A 17,498-nucleotide genomic window follows, 5' to 3' on the forward strand; every position below is an offset into this window, starting at 1 on the left:
GATCAAAAAGGTGTATGCCCACCAAAATAGTACCAATCTAACAGTCACTTCATCCCGCAAAAAATTAATCCCTACCTAAGACAATCGCCCAAAAAATTTAAACTATGGCTTTTTTTTTATTTTATTTTTTAAAAAGCTGTTATTGTGTAAAACGTAAGTAAATTAAAAGTATACATATTGGGTATCGCCGCATCCGTATTAACCTGCTCTATAAAAATATCACATCACCTAACCCCTCAGATGAACACCATTTAAAAAAAAAAAAGCCATCACAAAAAGTAATAGCAAGCGATCAAAAAGTCATATGCACCCCAAAATAGTGCCAACCAAACAGTCATCTCATCCCACAGAAAATGACACCTAAGATAATCGCCCAAAAACTGAAAAAACTATGGCTCTGACTATGGAGATACTAAAACATGATATTTATTTTTTGTTTCAAAAATGATACTGTGTAAAACTTACACAAATATAAAAGGATACATATTGGGTATCGCCGTGTCCGTAATAACATGCTCTATAAAAATGACCTAACCCCTCAAGTGAATACTGTAAAAAAAAAAAAGCTATTTTTTGTCACCTTACATCACAAAAAGTGTATTAGCAAATGATCAAAAAGTCATAAGCACCCCAAAATAGTGCCAATCAAACAGTCATCTCATCCCGCAAAAATCATACCTTACCCAAGATAATCGCCCAAAAACTACAAAAAAAACTATGGCTCTCAGACTATGGAAACGCTAAAACATGATTTGTTTTTTTTGTTTAAAAAATGAAATCATTGTGTAAAACATAATAAATAAATACCACATGATCTAACCTGTCAGATGAATGTTGTAAATGACAAAAAAAAAAGCGGTGCCAAAACAGCTATTTCTTGTTACCTTGCCTCACAAAAAGTGTAATATAGAGCAACCAAAAATCATATGTACCCTAAAGTAGTACCAACAAAACTGCCATCCTATCCCGTAGTTTCTAAAATGGGGTCACTTTTTGGAGTTTCTAGTCTAGGGGTGCATCAGGGGGCTTTAAATGGGACATGGTGTCAAAAAACCAGTCCAGCAAAATCTGCCTTCCCAAAAACGGATGGCATTCCTTTCCTTCTGCGCCCTGCCGTGTGCCCGTACAGCAGTTTACGACCACATATGGGGGTGTTCCTGTAAACTACAGAATCAGGGCCATAAATAATGAGTTTTGTTTTGCTGTTAACCCTTGCTTTGTAACTGGGGAAAAAAGATATTAAAATGAAAAACTGCCAAAATAGTGAAATTTTGAAATTGTATCTCTAGGTGTTCCACAAGAATTAATGGGAAATTCTGGGTAAACAAAGTTAGTAAAATCAGTTTTGAATACCTTGAGGGGTGTAGTTTCTAAAATGGGTTCATTTTTGGGTGGTTTCTATTATGTAAGCCTCACAAAGTGACTTCAGACCTGAACTGGTCATTAAGGGTTTCTGAAAAATTTCAAGATTTGCTTGTAAACTTCTAAGCCTTGTAACATCCCCAAAAAATAAAATATTCCCAAAATGATCCAAACATGAAGTAGACATATGGGGAATGTGAAGTAATAACTATTTTTGCAGCTGTTACTATGTATTATAGAAGTAGAGAAATTGAAACTTAAAAATTTGGTATTTTTTTTTATAAATAAAAATTAATTTTTTTTACTCCATTTTACCAGTGTCATGAAGTACAATATGTGACGAAAAAACTATCTCAGAATGGCTTGGATAAGTCAAAGCGTTTTAAAGTTATCAGCACATAAAGTGACATTGGTCAGATTTGCAAAAAATGGCCTGGTTCTTAAGGTGAAATATGGCAGTGTCCTTAAGGGGTTAAACAATTCATCCTGCTCCCTGAATTTTTTGCATAGAGCCGGTTGTTTGAAAGCATTTATTCTTTACTTTTAGCCATATTCTAGTTTTAATAGTTGTTTAAAGTCATAGTGGTCATTTATTAAACAGAAATGTGCCTAAATTAGGTGTATTTCTGGCGCAGTTTACTGAGCAAAAATCCTTTGCGCTGGGAACTGAGACTTTTACATGCTCACACCAGGTCTAAAAAAGTCGGTGTACGGCATGGACCAGTAGGCCTGTCCCATTTACCATTTTCTATGCCTATTTTAGGCATAGAAAATTGTGTAAATGTAAGCCAGCTAGGAAGCTGTCTTACCTTTTAGAAGCAGTGGTTGACCTGCCAAAGTTATGTGGAGGCCGGTGCCTTTACATAACTTTAGATCCACCCCCAGCGCAGGGCCTTATTAAATGCGGGTCTTAATAAATGCCCCATAATATTTTGCATATTTCTTTAGCTTTATATACACATTTTTGTACCACAGGTTGGTGGAACCAGTGATGTTGAGGTTAATGAAAAAAAAGACAGAGTAACTGATGCATTAAACGCAACCCGAGCTGCTGTAGAAGAAGGTATTGTGTTGGGAGGTGGTTGTGCCTTATTACGTTGCATCCCAGCACTGGATTCTTTGACTCCTTCAAATGAAGACCAGAAAATAGGTATTTTCAGTTTAATTATGTGTATGGTTATGTGTGTGTGTATGTACAGTACAGACCAAAAGTTTGGAGACACCTTCTCATTCAAAGTTTTCTTTATTTTCATGACTATGAAGGCATCAAAACTATGAATTAACACATGTGGAATTATATACATAACAAACAAGTGTGAAACAACTGAAAATATGTCATATTCTAGGTTCTTCAAAGTAGCCACCTTTTGCTTTGATTACTGCTTTGCACACTCTTGGCATTCTCTTGATGAGCTTCAAGAGGTAGTCCCCTGAAATGGTCTTCCAACAGTCTTGAAGGAGTTCCCAGAGATGCTTAGCACTTGTTGGCCCTTTTGCCTTCACTCTGCGGTCCAGCTCACCCCAAACCATCTCCATTGGGTTCAGGTCCGGTGACTGTGGAGGCCAGGTCATCTGGCGCAGCAACCCATCACTCTCCTTCATGGTCAAATAGCCCTTACTTTCAAAGTTTTCCCAATTTTTCGGGTGACTGACTGACCTTCATTTCTTAAAGTAATGATGGCCACTCGTTTTTCTTTACTTAGTCCTACTGAATAGACTGTTAGAATTTGTATTATGGCAAGAAAAAAGCAGCTATCAGCTGTGTAGCCACCTGACTTCTCCTCAATGCAACTGATGGTCCCAACCCCATTTTATAAGGCAAGAAATCCCACTTATTAAACCTGACAGGGCACACCTGTGAAGTGAAAACCATTTCAGGGGACTACCTCTTGAAGCTCATCAAGAGAATGCCAAGAGTGTGCAAAGCAGTAATCAAAGCAAAAGGTGGCTACTTTGAAGAACCTAGAATGACATATTTTCTGTTGTTTCACACTTGTTTGTTATGTATATAATTCCACATGTGTTAATTCATAGTTTTGATGCCTTCAGTGTGAATCTACAATTTTCAGTCATGAAAATAAAGAAAACTCTTTGAATGAGAAGGTGTCCAAACTTTTGGTCTGTACTGTAAATGTCATGTAATTGTCGATAAAAGCCTTTGAAACGTATGAAGTGCGTGTAATTATATTTCACTACATCACAGAAACAACTGAAACAAAGATCTAAAAGCAGTTTAGCAGCAAACTTTGTGAAAACTAATATTTGTGTCATTCTCAAAACTTTTGGCCACGACTGTATAGGTGTATGTATATATGTTTGTGTATGTGTGTGTATATATATATACATATCTATATATATATATATATCTATATATATATCTTTAAAAATATATATTTTTATTTTCTTTAAAGGAATTGAAATAGTTAGAAGAACATTGAAAATTCCTGCCATGACAATTGCAAAGAATGCTGGCGTAGAAGGTTCATTGGTGGTGGAAAAAATTCTGCAGAGTGATCCTGAAATTGGATATGATGCTATGCTTGGGGAATATGTTAACATGGTAGAAAAGGGAATTATTGATCCCACAAAGGTAAAATGAGTGTTTACAGGTTTATTTTCTATGCAGTAAGAAGTTTGTTTTGCTTTGTAAAACATTTTTATTGATATAAGTAAGCAAAATTGACATGCAGTTGCCGATACATACTTAGTTGTGCCTCGCTTGATTTAAAAAAACGAAAATACAACCTAATGATAAACTGGTTGTGGACAGATCACCAGTGCCAATAACTAAACAATCTAAAGGTTGAAAATGCGGCAAAAAACTTGAAGGGGTCTTTCCATCTCAGACAATGGGGTCATATCGCCAGTATATGGCGTTTCCTATGCAGTAAAACTGACCCATAACCTTCGTTTTATGTCGGTACTATTAGAACAATGCCATATTTGTGTAGTTGTTCTTATGTTTGAATACTGGGGGGAAAAAAAAATTTCTTTTTTTTATTGCCATATTCTGACCCACATAACTATTTTTATATTTACATTTATGTAGCTGTGTGAGAGCTCTACAATTTGTAGATTTTACTGATGCAATTTGGGGTGAGCAGAGGCCGCACATGATTGTTTCTGGAAGATTAAAAGTACTCCTGTTCGTTTTTGAGAAGTATTTTTAGCCGAGGAGTATGAAAGTTGCAGTAATTCAAATGCATAATGCGTAAGCCTAAATAATAAGGGTTTGTTCATCTGCTTTGGAGGCTACATTCAGGGCCTCTGTCACAGATTCTGACAAAAAGCCTTAAATGCAGAAATAAATGGTGTTGATATGTTATAAGAGTTATTTATGCATGTGACCCATTACTAGTCTAAATAACTTCTCTCCCCTCCAACATAAAGTCCCATGTAAATAACATCACTCCTCGCCCTCCAGCATAGGGTAAATAAGCCCCTGAGTAAGGTCTCGAGTGAATGCACCACAGGCTATTATAGCCAAGTGATAAAAGTACAGTGCAATATAGTGCATCTTCCCTGTACTTTATCACTTGGCTATAATAGCCTGCTGTACTCACTACAAACTGCAGTACATACATTACGCAAATCCATAAACCACACACTGCACTACCTATATCACACACATCTATATATAACATGCTGCGCTGTCACCTTGTAGTACACATAGACGCCAATAATAAATGACTCACAGCGTGAGTACGCGTGCTAAGCCTACACGCCAAGTATAACACCAAAAGAGAAAGAGACTAGCACAAATGGCAATGAATATAATCTTTATTATAATCTCAAAAAAGACAGAGAATCTGATAAAATACAATGAAAAACAATACAATGGTGGATGAAGAACACACAAAATAAAAACTGAACACCACAAGGCAATGTGTACACCAATACTGGCAAGGTCACAGAGATACTAAGTAATAAGTAAATAACCCAAAGTGGGCATATAATACATGGACCCAGTCAGAGCCGTCAACACAATACTAAAACCAGATACAGTACATCAGTATAAAGTGCAAAGTACATGGATAATATAATGAACGGTTACAGAAAAAATGACATAAATACCAGAGTGGTGATCCAGAGAGCCCTGGCGCACGTTTCGCGTAAGCTTCCTTGAGGAAGCTTACGCAAAACGTGCGTCGGGGCTCTCTGGATCACCACTCTGGTATTTGTCATTATTTTTTCAGTAACCGTTCATTATATTATCCTTGTACCATGTACTTTGCACTTTATACTGATGTACTGTATCTGGTTTTAGTATTGTGTTGACGGCTCTGACTGGGTCCATGTATTATATATGCCCACTTTGGGTTATTTACTTATTACTTAGTATCTCTTTGACCTTGCCAGTATTGGTGTACACATTGCCTAGTGGTGGTCCGTTTGTATCCTGTGTGTCCTTCATCCACCATTGTATTGTTTTTCATTGTATTTTATCGGATTCTCTGTCTCTTTTTTTGAGATTATAATAAAGATTATATTAATTGCCGTTTGTGCTAGCCTCTTTCTCTTTTGGTGTTACACCTTGTAGTACACATCAAACTGCATGTCTGTGCTGGGCTGCAGTTATCCAACACACCTGAATCCACTTCAGCTGCACTGCCGCCATGTTCGCCCATGTCCCCGGGCAGAGCTCACCACTTAGGATCCATCACCTCCTTTTAATTACAGCTATTATTCCCGCCAGCGGTCCATCACTTTTTATTTTTGGCAAGTGACGCAACAAAAAAATGACAATTTGCCGTTTTGATAATTTTTTTTCTGTTACGCTGTTCGAAATACCATATTTTCCCTTTCATCCTCCATGACTGCATACCATGAGAGATGACCCGCCTCCAACCAGGTAGGGACAGGAAGTATAAATTAGACCCTCCTCCAGCTCTTCCTCAGTGTCTTCCTGTCCCACACAATGATTTACTTTTTAAAACAAAAAAAGTTTGTCTCCTGTTCGTTTTTGAGCCATAGTTCTTTCAGTTTTTGGGCGATTATCTTAAGTAGGGTCTCATTTTGTGGGATGAGATCCGGCGATACCAAACTTGTAGGAAATTTTATTTTTTTTTTCATTTTTAATCAGTGATAAATGTGTTTTTTGATTTTTACTTTTTTTTTTCACTTTTTTTTTTCACTTTTTTTTCACATTTTTTTTTTTTACCCAGACCCACTTGGTTCTTGAAGATGCAGTGGGTCTGATGTCAGTATAATACAGTACAGTACACTATATAGTGTTTTGTACTGTATTTTACTTACTTTGTCTGAACAGATCTATGCCTTTAGCACAGATCTGTTCAGCACCATGGACAGCAAGATGCCTGAGAAGGCGTCCTGTCGCCATGGGAACCTTCCCCGTCTGCTCAGTTGTGGCCACAACTGCGCAGACTGGGTAAGGAGGGGAGCTCCCTCCCTCTGTCACCCCATCCTGTCTGGGGGCTGCAAAGGCACAGCAGCCCCCCAATGGGAGAGGGAGGGAGCTCCCGACTGTTAACCTCTGCTTTTCCATACCGCGGTCCGTACCGACCGCGGTATGGAAAGGGTTAAACGGCTGGCATCGCATCACAGATGTCAGCCGTTTATACCATGGTGTCAGCAATGTGCTGACACCCTGGTATATCCACTGGCCACCAATGATTATTCAAGGGGAGGCGGGCGGGGGATCGCGATTCTGCCTCCCGCACCGCCCGCAAACCCCCTCTCCCCCCCCCCCCCCCTGCACTTCCCGCCACCATAAAATCATTCAGGGGTGCAGGGGGGGTTGAAAAAAATATTTTAGGCATATAAAGTTTCTGATCAGAAACTGCTGAAAGCGCAGCAAACCGCAGGTCTAAATTGACCTGCGGTTTGTTGCGATCGCACGGGGCCCCCCGCGCATTTAGCCGAGGTGCCTGCTCAATGATTTGAGCAGGCACCTTGTTCCGATCACAGCCGGCCGGGCGGCAGTGATCGGAACAACACATGACGTACCGGTACGTCATGTGTCCTGAAGAGGTTAAGCACATGAGGGAAGCAGGCAGCACCCGTGCCCTAGTTGGGTATTGTGGGGCTGTAAAGACTGTCAGGACCCCTGCTCCTTACCTCCCGCATGGCGTGTCAGGCGTGGAGGTCCATGTGTGACCGGACACTCAGGGAGTCCCTCCGGTCTGTCCAACAGCTCCGCATTGCGATCCGATAGTTTTGGCTCTCGCAAGGAACGCAACCGGAAGTCCTATGCGGTTCACGTGCGTTCCAACCGGAACTTCCGCTCTGTGGAACGCACGCGGTGGGGGCGGAGCAGCAAATCAGCACGCTGATCATGGCGGAAGTCGCCCACTGATCTGAGGTCTACAGGTGAGAGTATTTAAGGGGGGTTTTGTAGATAAGGTTGCTGCAACTTGTCTGAACAACCTGGCCAGATGGAAACCTCTGAGGGACCCTCTATTGTAAGTAAGGTCCTGGGGGTTGGGTGAGTGCTGGTTGTATTACCTTGCTAACCCCAGTATGTGCCTCTCATCTCTCTCTCTCCCCTTCTATGGCTCTCCCTGTATGAATGCAGAGTGATAAGGATATAGCTCAGAAAAAAGCTAGTCCAAAAACTAAAAAATGTGTTGTGCCCGACTATTATAACAAAAAACTTTGCAAAAAATGTACCTCTAATATGGTGAAGGACTTAGTTCCGTCAATTAGAGAGGAGCTACGAGATGTTCTACGGGAAGAAATGAGATCTGCTATGGCAGAAAGTCCGGTCGTTACTCCTGGGACATCTAGCTCTTAACACAGAGATCCTAAATTGAGCATCTCCGTGCCATCCTCTGACTCAGAGCCTGAGTCTGATTCAGAGGATGAAGATTCCGGAATCTCTTCCGGGTCTGATTCGGAGTATAAAAACTTCCTTTTTTCCTCTGAGGACACAAAGGAGTTAGTAAAAGCCATTAGGGCTACTATGGGGCTCTCAGACGAGAAAGTGCAGAGGTCTGTCCAGGACCAAATGTATAGCGGTCTAGAACAAAGGAAAAAGAGGGTATTTCCGGTCCATAAAAACATGATGGAACTAAATAAAAGAGAATGGAAATCCCCAGATAAAAAACGATTTGTCCCAAAAACTATGAAACGTCGCCTCCCATCCTGTAAAGAAGACGAGGCCCTATTAACAACTTGCCCCAAAGTGGATGTATCTTTATCCAAACTAGTGAAAGGGGCTAATGCTCTCCCATTTGAAGATATGGGGACCTTAAGGGATCCCATGGACAAAAAACTGATCAGGTCCTTAAAAAAAAATCTGGGAGGCCAGCACAGCACTATTCAAGCCTAATCTGGCGGCCACATCTGTTTCAAGGTCTTTAAAACAGTGGCTTACAGTTAGAGATTCTCCTGAAATAAGGAGCCTTTTATGATACTTTAAAAGACTCCTTTCCCCTATTAGTGAAAGCAGTTGATTTCCTGTCAGACTCCACGGCAGAGTCAGTCAGAATGGCCGCTAAGACCTCGGGCCTAGCAGTTGCTGCTAGGAGAGCTCTCTGGTTAAAATCCTGGTCCGGTGATACCGGTTCAAAAACAAGGCTTTGTAGTTTGCCCTTTCATGGGAACCTACTGTTCGGCCAAGATCTTGAATCCAGCTTCGAGAAGGCCGCGGACTCAAAAAAATCATTTCCCAAAGATACAAATAAAAGGAAGTTTCCCTTTCGTAGAAATAAAAAAGGGAGTTCTTTCCAGGCCAAGAGAACCTATAGGAACACTCCTTGGTCAAAAGGGGAAAAAAAAAAAGTGGTAACAAAGGGTTCTTACTTACCCCAAGAAATACAGATTCCACTAAACAATGACGCCAGAGAGGTAGGAGGAAGACTGAAGTTATTTTCAAAGGAATGGGAAAATATCACAACAAACCCCTGGGTGTTAAACATCATTTCAAAAGGTTACAATATTACCTTTCGCCTTCCTCCTCCCCCAACTGTATTCAGAATAACCCCCATCCAAAGATCGGCTGTGTTACAGAAAGATTTGGAAGGGGGGATTCGGGATTTGTTGGCCCAAAAGGCCATTGTCCCGGTTCCCCTCTCTCAACAGAGGAAAGGTTATTATACAACCGTGTTTTTTTTGTAAGAAAACCAGATGGAAAATCGCGACTAATAATTAAAAAAAATTAAACAAATTAATAAAACAAGTCCGGTTCAAAATGGAAACAATAAGGTCCATAATAAGCCTACTAAAAGGAGATTTTTTTAGCATCAATCGACCTAAAGGACGCTTATTTCCATATCCCAATTTGCAAGGAATCCCAAAAGTTCCTCCGCATAGCGGTTTTCTTAGGAAAAAAATTGTCATTTCCAGTTTCAGGTGCTCCCATTTGGAATTACCTCCGCACCAAGGGTATTTACCAAGGTAATGTTGGAGGTAGTGGCCCACTTAAGAAGACGAAATATCCTGATATTCCCTTACTTAGACGACCTGTTGATCGTAGGCAATTCAGAGATAGATCTCAAAAACAATCTGTTTTTGACTTGCCAAACTCTGTACCATACAGGGTGGCTAATAAATTGGAAAAAGTCAAATCCTTGCCCATTCCAGAACCTAACCTTCCTGGGGGTTCGTCTAGATACGATCCACCAAGAGACAGTTCTTACAGACCAGAAGGTAATGGGGATAAGCGAAAAGGTAACAAATTTCCGAAATCAACCTGTATGTACGGTCAGAGAAGCAATGAAACTATTGGGCTCTCTGACATCATGCATCCCGGCCGTAAGATGGGCTCAGTTCCACACCCGGATCCTGCAACAATGGATTTTAGAGAGTTGGAACAGGAGCCCGGAGTCTCTAGAGGAAATAATTCAAATTCCCGGACCAGTGTTTCAGTCGCTCCTTGGAACCCCGAACACTTAGTCGTTATCACCACGGACGCAAGTCTTTGGGGATGGGGAGCGCATTGTTCTCATCTCTATTCCCAAGGAGAGTGGTCTGGCACTCAAAAATCTGTCGTCAAATCAAAAAGAACTCGCGGCAGTCTGGGAAGCGATAAAGGCGTTTGCCCACCTTGTACAAAACAAAGACGTTCAGGTAAGAACGGACAATACAACAGTCGTCGCTTACCTGAACCATCAAGGCGGGACAAGAAGCTTAGCATTGGGCAAACTAACAGAAAAAATATTCTCCTGGGCAGAGATTCATTTAAGATCCCTATCAATCAATCTAAAAGGATCCCTAAACATAGAAGCAGACTTTTTAAGCAGAACCTCCTTAAAAACAGAATGGAGCCTAGAAAGAAAAGTCTTTCTCCAAATCACAAAATTGTGGGGAACCCCACAAGTAGATCTTTTTGCTTCAGCCTCAAACACAAAACTAAAAAACATTTTTTCTCTGAATCCGTTCGACGGAAACATAGGGGTAGATGCACGGTCCCAAAAATGGGATTTTCAACTAGCTTAAGCCTTCCCCCTTTTTCAATTAATTCCCAGGGTCCTAAAAAAGATTCGGCTAGACAGGTTTCCCACCCTAATCACGTATATGAATAAATATATGTAGGAATATGTACATACAGGCCCACATATAGGCCAAAAAATTATGTGAAGGTGTGTGTGAATGCAAAAAAAAAAAATACCGTATTTTTCGCTTTATAAGACGCACTTTTTCCCCCCCAAAAGAGGGGGGACAATGACAGTGCGTCTTATAAAACGATGGTTGACTTTTTTTTACAGGGCTGACACGGATGTATCGCCGGCCGCTATGCTGCACAGTGTGGCCGGCGATACATCAGTCACAGTGCGGGGAGGGAGGGGGGCCTGGAGACAACTCACAGCGGGCCCTGGTGCAGTCACTGTAGTACATCGGGCCCGATCCAGTCCTCTGGAGGCCAATACCAGGGTTCTCTCTATACAGGAAAGACAGAGAAGGCAAGAGAAGGGGGAGGGGTGGCCCTGTATGTGAAAGATAGCATAAAATCTTAGGGCTCTTTCACAGTTGCGGCAGGACGGATCCGACATGCTGTTCACCACGTCGGATCCGTCCTGCCGCTATTTTGCCGTGCCGCCGCTCCGTCCCCATTGACTATAATGGGGACGGGGTGGAGCTCCGGCGGTGCACGGCAAAAGCCGCCAGACTAAAAAGTCGGACATGCAGGACTTTTTAGTCCGGCGGCTTCCGCCGTGCTGCGCCGGGGCGCCGACCCCGTCCCCATTATAGTCAATGGGGACGGAGCGGCGGCACTGCAAAATAGCGGCAGGACGGATCCGACATGGTGAACAGCATGTCGGATCCGTCCTGCCGCAAGTGTGAAAGAGCCCTAATTTGATACGTTAGCTAGAACAATTTAGAGTCAGTTTGGGTTACCTTGCAGCTTGATAATCATAAGGTAACTCGTGTAGGTGTGATATAGACCACCTAGCCAAGTCAAAGAATTAGATGATCTACTAGTTGAGGAAATAGCTGAAATGACATTGAAGGGGGAAGTTATCATTATGGGAGACTTCAATCTTCCAGATGTGAACTGGAAAACCAAAATAGCTAGTTCTGCCAGGAGTACAGATATTCTAAATTGCCTACTGGGATTATCTCTACAGCAAGTAGTTGAGGAGCCAACCCGGAAGGAGGCAATTTTAGATTTAGTATTCACAAATGGGAATTTGGTATATGATATTACTGTAGGGGAAAGCTTAGAATCTAGTGATCACCAGTCAGTGTGGTTTACTATAAGTACAGTGACTGAGTCACACCACACAAAAATAAAAGTTTTAGATTTTAGAAAAACAGACTTTTCTAAAATTAGATTAGTGGTATACGAGCCCTTATCAGATTGGAACAGTTTCATTGGAGTCCAGGAGAAATGGGACTACTTAAAAGTGGCACTATTGAAGGCAACAGTAAATTGCATTAGGCTTGTCAGTAAAAGCAAAAAAAGGAAGAGACCACTGTGGTACTCAGCAGCAGTGGCCAAAATCATAAAAAACAAAAAGATAGCATTTAGAAATTATAAAAAACGAGGATGAAAGGCAAATTTATAAGATTAGGCAGAGAGAGGCCAAACAAGCTATAAGAGCTTCTAAAGCACAGGCAGAAGAGAAATTAGCTCAGTCAGGGAAAAAAGGCGATAAGGCATTCTTCAGATACATAAATAAAAACAAGGAATTACCAAATTAAAAACAAAAGAAGGAAGGTATATGGAAGAAGATAAAGAACTAGCTGACTGCCTCAATGAATACTTCTGCTCAGTTTTTACAAAGGAAAATGAAGGAAAAGGACCTCAGTTAGGAAAGAAGACTAATGAATCTTTTGATGCATGTGTCTTTACAGAGGAAGAGGTTCTTAGTCAGCTGTCTAAAATTAATACAAATAAGTCACAGGGGCCTGATGGGATACACCCAAAGCTATTAAAAGAGCTCAGCGGTGAATTAGCAAAACAATTAACAGATTTATTTAACCAATCACTGGCAACAGGAGTCGTCCCAGAAGATTGGAAATTAGCAAATGTTGTGCCCATTCACAAGAAAGGTAGTAGGGAGGAATCGGGCAGCTATAGGCCAGTAAGCCTGACATCAATTGTGGGGAAATTAATGGAAACCATACTTAAGGAGAGGATTGTGAAACATCTAAAATCCCATGAATTGAAAGATGAAAAACAGCATTGGTTTACTTCAGGGAGATCATGTCAAACTAATCTTATAGATTTTTTTGATTGGGTGACTAAAATAATTTAAAAAAAAACAATCAGACTGGCTCACAGTATTTTTGCATTTATTAAAATTTATTTACCCAATAAAATATTATACATATCCCAATTGCATATCAACATATCAGCATAAATACATAGGTACTTCTAATGCGGAGCCAGGAGGTAGGAAACCAACACCAGTTGAAGGGGGTCTAAATGTAACATTAAGTAATATTCGGATGCTGAGACCACTTACCAGCGACCAAAACTGAACATCTTTTGAACAACTTATGTTCAGATCACCGGCAAATTAACAGACAACCATTCGAACATTTGATCTAACTATAACACGTAGCAGACGGACACCATATAGCAAAGTAAGAGGTCACATTTGGAGTACTCCCGTTATTTAGGTATATGCGTGAGCTCTGCATTAAAAGTACCTATGTATTTATGTTGATATGCAATTGGGATATGTATAATATTTTATTGGGTAAATAAATTTTAATAAATGCAAAAATACTGTGAGCCAGTCTGATTGTTTTTTTATGAATTTACTTGGTTTTCAGTTGGTAACTGAAAGACTGGGCTCCAGTAGGTTGCTGGTGTAGCTTCTCTACATTGTTAGACTAAAATAGATGGAGGAGGTGCAGTAGACATCGCTTATCTAGACTTCAATAAGGCTTTTGATACTGTCCCACATAGAAGGCTTATCAATAAATTGCAGTCTTTGGGCTTGGACTCCAATATTGTTGAATGGATTAGGCAGTGGCTGAGGGACAGGCAACAGAGGGTTGTAGTTAATGGAGTATATTCAGACCAAGGTCTTGTTACCAGTGGGGTACCTCAGGGATCTGTTCTGGGACCCATATTGTTTAATATCTTTATCAGCGAAATTGCAGAAGGCCTCGATGGTAAGGTGTGTCTTTTTGCTGATGACAAAGATTTGTAACAGGGTTGATGTTCCTGGAGGGATACACCAAATAAAAAAGGATTTGGGAAAACTAGAGGAATGGTCAAAAATCTGGCAACTAAAATTTAATGTTGATAAGTGCAAGATCATGCACCTGGGGCGTAAAAACCCAAGAGCAGAATATAAAATCAGTGATACAGTCCTAACCTCAGTATCTGAGGAAAGGGATTTAGGGATCATTATTTCAGAAGACTTAAAGGTAGGCAGACAATGTCATAGAGCAGCAGGAAATGCTAGCCGAATGCTTGGGTGTATAGGGAGAGGCATTACCAGTAGAAAGAGGGAGGTGCTCATGCCGCTCTACAGAGCACTAGTGAGACCTCCATTTGGAGTATTGTGCTCAGTACTGGAGACCATATCTCCAGAAGGATATTGATACTTTGGAGAGATCTCAGAGAAGGGCTACTAAACTAGTACATGGATTGCAGGATAAAACTTACCAGGAAAGATTAAAGGACCTTAAAGGGAACCTGTCACCTGGATTTTGGGTATAGAGCTGAGGACATGGGCTGCTAGATGGCCGCTAGCACATCCGCAATATCCAGTCCCCATAGCTCTGTGTGCTTTTATTGTGTAAAAAAAACGATGTGATACATATGCAAATTAACCTAAAAGAGTCATATCTTACTTGTGTGACCAGAGAAGAGTCATATTTTCAAGCTCTCACTCATCTCAGGTTCATTTGCATATGTATCAAATCGGTTTTTTGACACAATAAAAGCACACAGAGCTATAGGGACTGGGTATTGCGGATGTGCTAGCGGCCATCTAGCAACCCATGTCCTCAGCTCTATACACAAAATCCCGGTGACAGGTTCCCTTTAACATGTATAGCTTGGAAGAAAGACGAGACAGAGGAGATATGATATAAACTTTTAAATACATAAAGGGAATCAACAAGGTAAAAGAGGAGATTATATTTAAAAGAAGAAAAACTGCTACAAGAGGACATAGTTTTAAATTAGAGGGTCAAAGGTTTAAAAGTAATATCAGGAAGTTTTACTTTACTGAGAGAGTAGTGGATGCATGGAATAGCCTTCCTGCAGAAGTGGTAGCTGCAAATACAGTGAAGGAGTTTAAGCATGCATGGGATAGGCATAAGGCCATCCTTCATATAAGATAGGGCCAGGGGCTATCCATAGTATTCAGTATATTGGGAAGACTAGATGGGCCAAATGGTTCTTATCTGCCGACACATTCTATGTTCTATGTTTCTACTCATAGGTAACTGAAGATCTTTGATTTCTATGTAGCTTATCTTTGGATGCTTCTTTGCCATTTTCAAGCATTGAAAATCATTTTAGCTGAGCAGCCAATTATTTTCTGCACTTCTGTGTTCCCCTCTCCAATCAACTTCTTGATCAAAGTTCTTACTTTTTCTTTACAATGTTTGGAACGACCCATTTTACTCACCAAGCAAGAGCTAAAACCAGCAGGTAAATTTGCTGCCCTCCTTTAAATAAGGGCCATAATTGACACCAGTTTCTAAACAGAATGAATGACCTCACTAATTGAACTCCACACTGCTATTAATTTGAACCCACCCCCCACCCTTTATTAAATGTCAGTTACACACAAGTAGTAGTGTGCATGTCATGACTGTTGATTCGGTTATTTGCCCATTACTCAGCTACACCTAGTCATTAATTTGTTCCCATGTTGTATTATCTTTTCTAACAAAAACAGTAGTTAAACACATTAGTGATGTTAAACTGCTATTATTTTGCACATAACTTCATATAAACTGCGACTTTTTAAAAAGAGTATTTAAAAGGAATGAGAAATATAAAAGATTGGTACTTTTTCTTTCTGCTGGATCCACTTCTGATTGCAAAAACCTATTTATTTATTTTTTTTGGTGGGGGGGAGCTTCTGCAAACTGTAAAATCACCCAAAAGGAGATTTGTTTTATTTATCCCACAAAAGGTATTACTTTGCAATGAATATGGCATTTAAAAGGAATTATCCACACATATGTGACAAAAATATAGATTTTTTTTAATTTTTTTTATGTACATTGCATTTTCTCTGGAAGTCCTCTGCAGTTTCTTCTGCATCCAAAATTCTGGTGATCTTAGTGAATCTGCCTAGACTAGACACAATTCATTTCTACTTCATATAAACTTATTTCTATCTTTCTAGACAATGGAGCAGGAAATTGTTGGAGCAACGCATATCATATGCATCTTTGGGGCTGTATGTGAGGAACTATTTTCTATGCAAGAGAGGAAGTGGTTAATGGCTGATTGCAGCTGGGCGATGTAGTGCTTGATTGGTGTTACAAGCTGCTGTTTGCCACAGAAATGAAAGTGGGAAAACCTCCAGATAATGTTAGGCCTCATGCACATGTTTGTATCGGTTTTGCGGTCTGCAAATCATAGATCACCAAAATATAGATGCTTTGCACATTTTTTGTTGATTTAATGACTTCAATCGGTCCACTGTCCGCATTTTGCAGTCAAGTATAGGATATGTTCTGTACTTGTGTGGAACGGACGTACAGAAACGGAAAGCACACAGATCATAAAAACAATGTGTTTGCAAGTAAAATGCGGACGGCACACGGACCGCATTAGTATTTTGCAGATCTGCAATTTGTGCAGTGCAAAACGGATACATGAGGCCTAAAAAGAAAAAGGTGGAAATTGAACTGTACAGCAGCATTTTTGTTCTTTATGTAGTTAAAATAACTGTGCATTACTACAGATATTTTTATTTTTTTAAGAAACTATTGGGATAACCCCTTTAAGAGTTCATTCATTTATTTTAGTTTATTTTTCCTTTTAGGTTGTAAGAACTGCTTTAATGGATGCTGCTGGTGTAGCATCATTGTTGACAACAGCAGAAGCTGTCGTTACGGAAATTCCAAAAGAAGAGAAAGATGTTGGAATGGGTGGTATGGGAGGCATGGGTGGCATGGGAGGAGGAATGTTCTAAAAGTCGATTTGGAATATTATATAGTTGGTACAAGATCAGTGAAGTCTGACTTGAAAATGTGTATCGAATTTTGCAAGTGTCTCATTGTTATTCATGCTCTTTACATAATTTTATGTTTTTCAAAACCTCTTTGTACATTCCTTAGATATAGGTGCTTGTACGATTATTTTTTTTATATATTTTTTTTTCTCTAAATTTACATAGGTAAGGCTAGTTTCACACTAGCAGCAGGGGAGTCCGGCAGGCTGTAACGGCGGGTGAACAGCCTGTCGGTTCCATCCTGCCGCTAGTTCACGTGTGCCCCCGGACTGCCGCTCCGTCCCCATTGACTATAATGGGGGCGGGGGCAGAGTTCCGATGGCAGCACCCGGCGAGAGGCAGCCGGACTAAAAGTACTGCATGTCGTACTTTTAGTCCGGCTGCCTCTCACCGTGCTGCCGCTGGAACTACGCCCCCACCCCTATTATAGTCAAGTGAATATTTGTATTTATAGCCAAATAAAATCTGCTTCTGTACAATGAATGGCTGTTTGAATTAAAATCTTTTAATGTGTGTTGTAAACCTATATCATTACTGCATAAACTTTTGTTCTATAAATGTAAATTGTTT

At 40.4% G+C, this 17,498-nt stretch overlaps 1 protein-coding gene across 2 annotated transcripts in view; it reads left to right on the plus strand.

Annotated features, from left to right (window-relative positions):
• HSPD1 (heat shock protein family D (Hsp60) member 1) overlaps positions 1 to 17,167 on the plus strand; it is a 160,638-nt gene extending 143,471 nt beyond the window's left edge. For both annotated transcript variants that reach the window (XM_040439679.1, XM_040439678.1), the window contains exons 10-12: positions 2,338 to 2,512; positions 3,774 to 3,952; positions 16,740 to 17,167. In XM_040439679.1, the coding sequence (XP_040295613.1) occupies positions 2,338 to 2,512; positions 3,774 to 3,952; positions 16,740 to 16,889 (504 nt within the window). In that variant the 3' untranslated portion in view covers positions 16,890 to 17,167. The remainder of the gene's footprint in view (positions 1 to 2,337; positions 2,513 to 3,773; positions 3,953 to 16,739) is intronic.
• Positions 17,168 to 17,498: the final 331 nt, after the last annotated feature.

The sequence above is a fragment of the Bufo bufo genome, chromosome 7 (genome assembly GCF_905171765.1).
Source record: "Bufo bufo chromosome 7, aBufBuf1.1, whole genome shotgun sequence".
In the NCBI taxonomy this organism is placed as follows: Eukaryota; Metazoa; Chordata; class Amphibia; order Anura; family Bufonidae; genus Bufo; species Bufo bufo.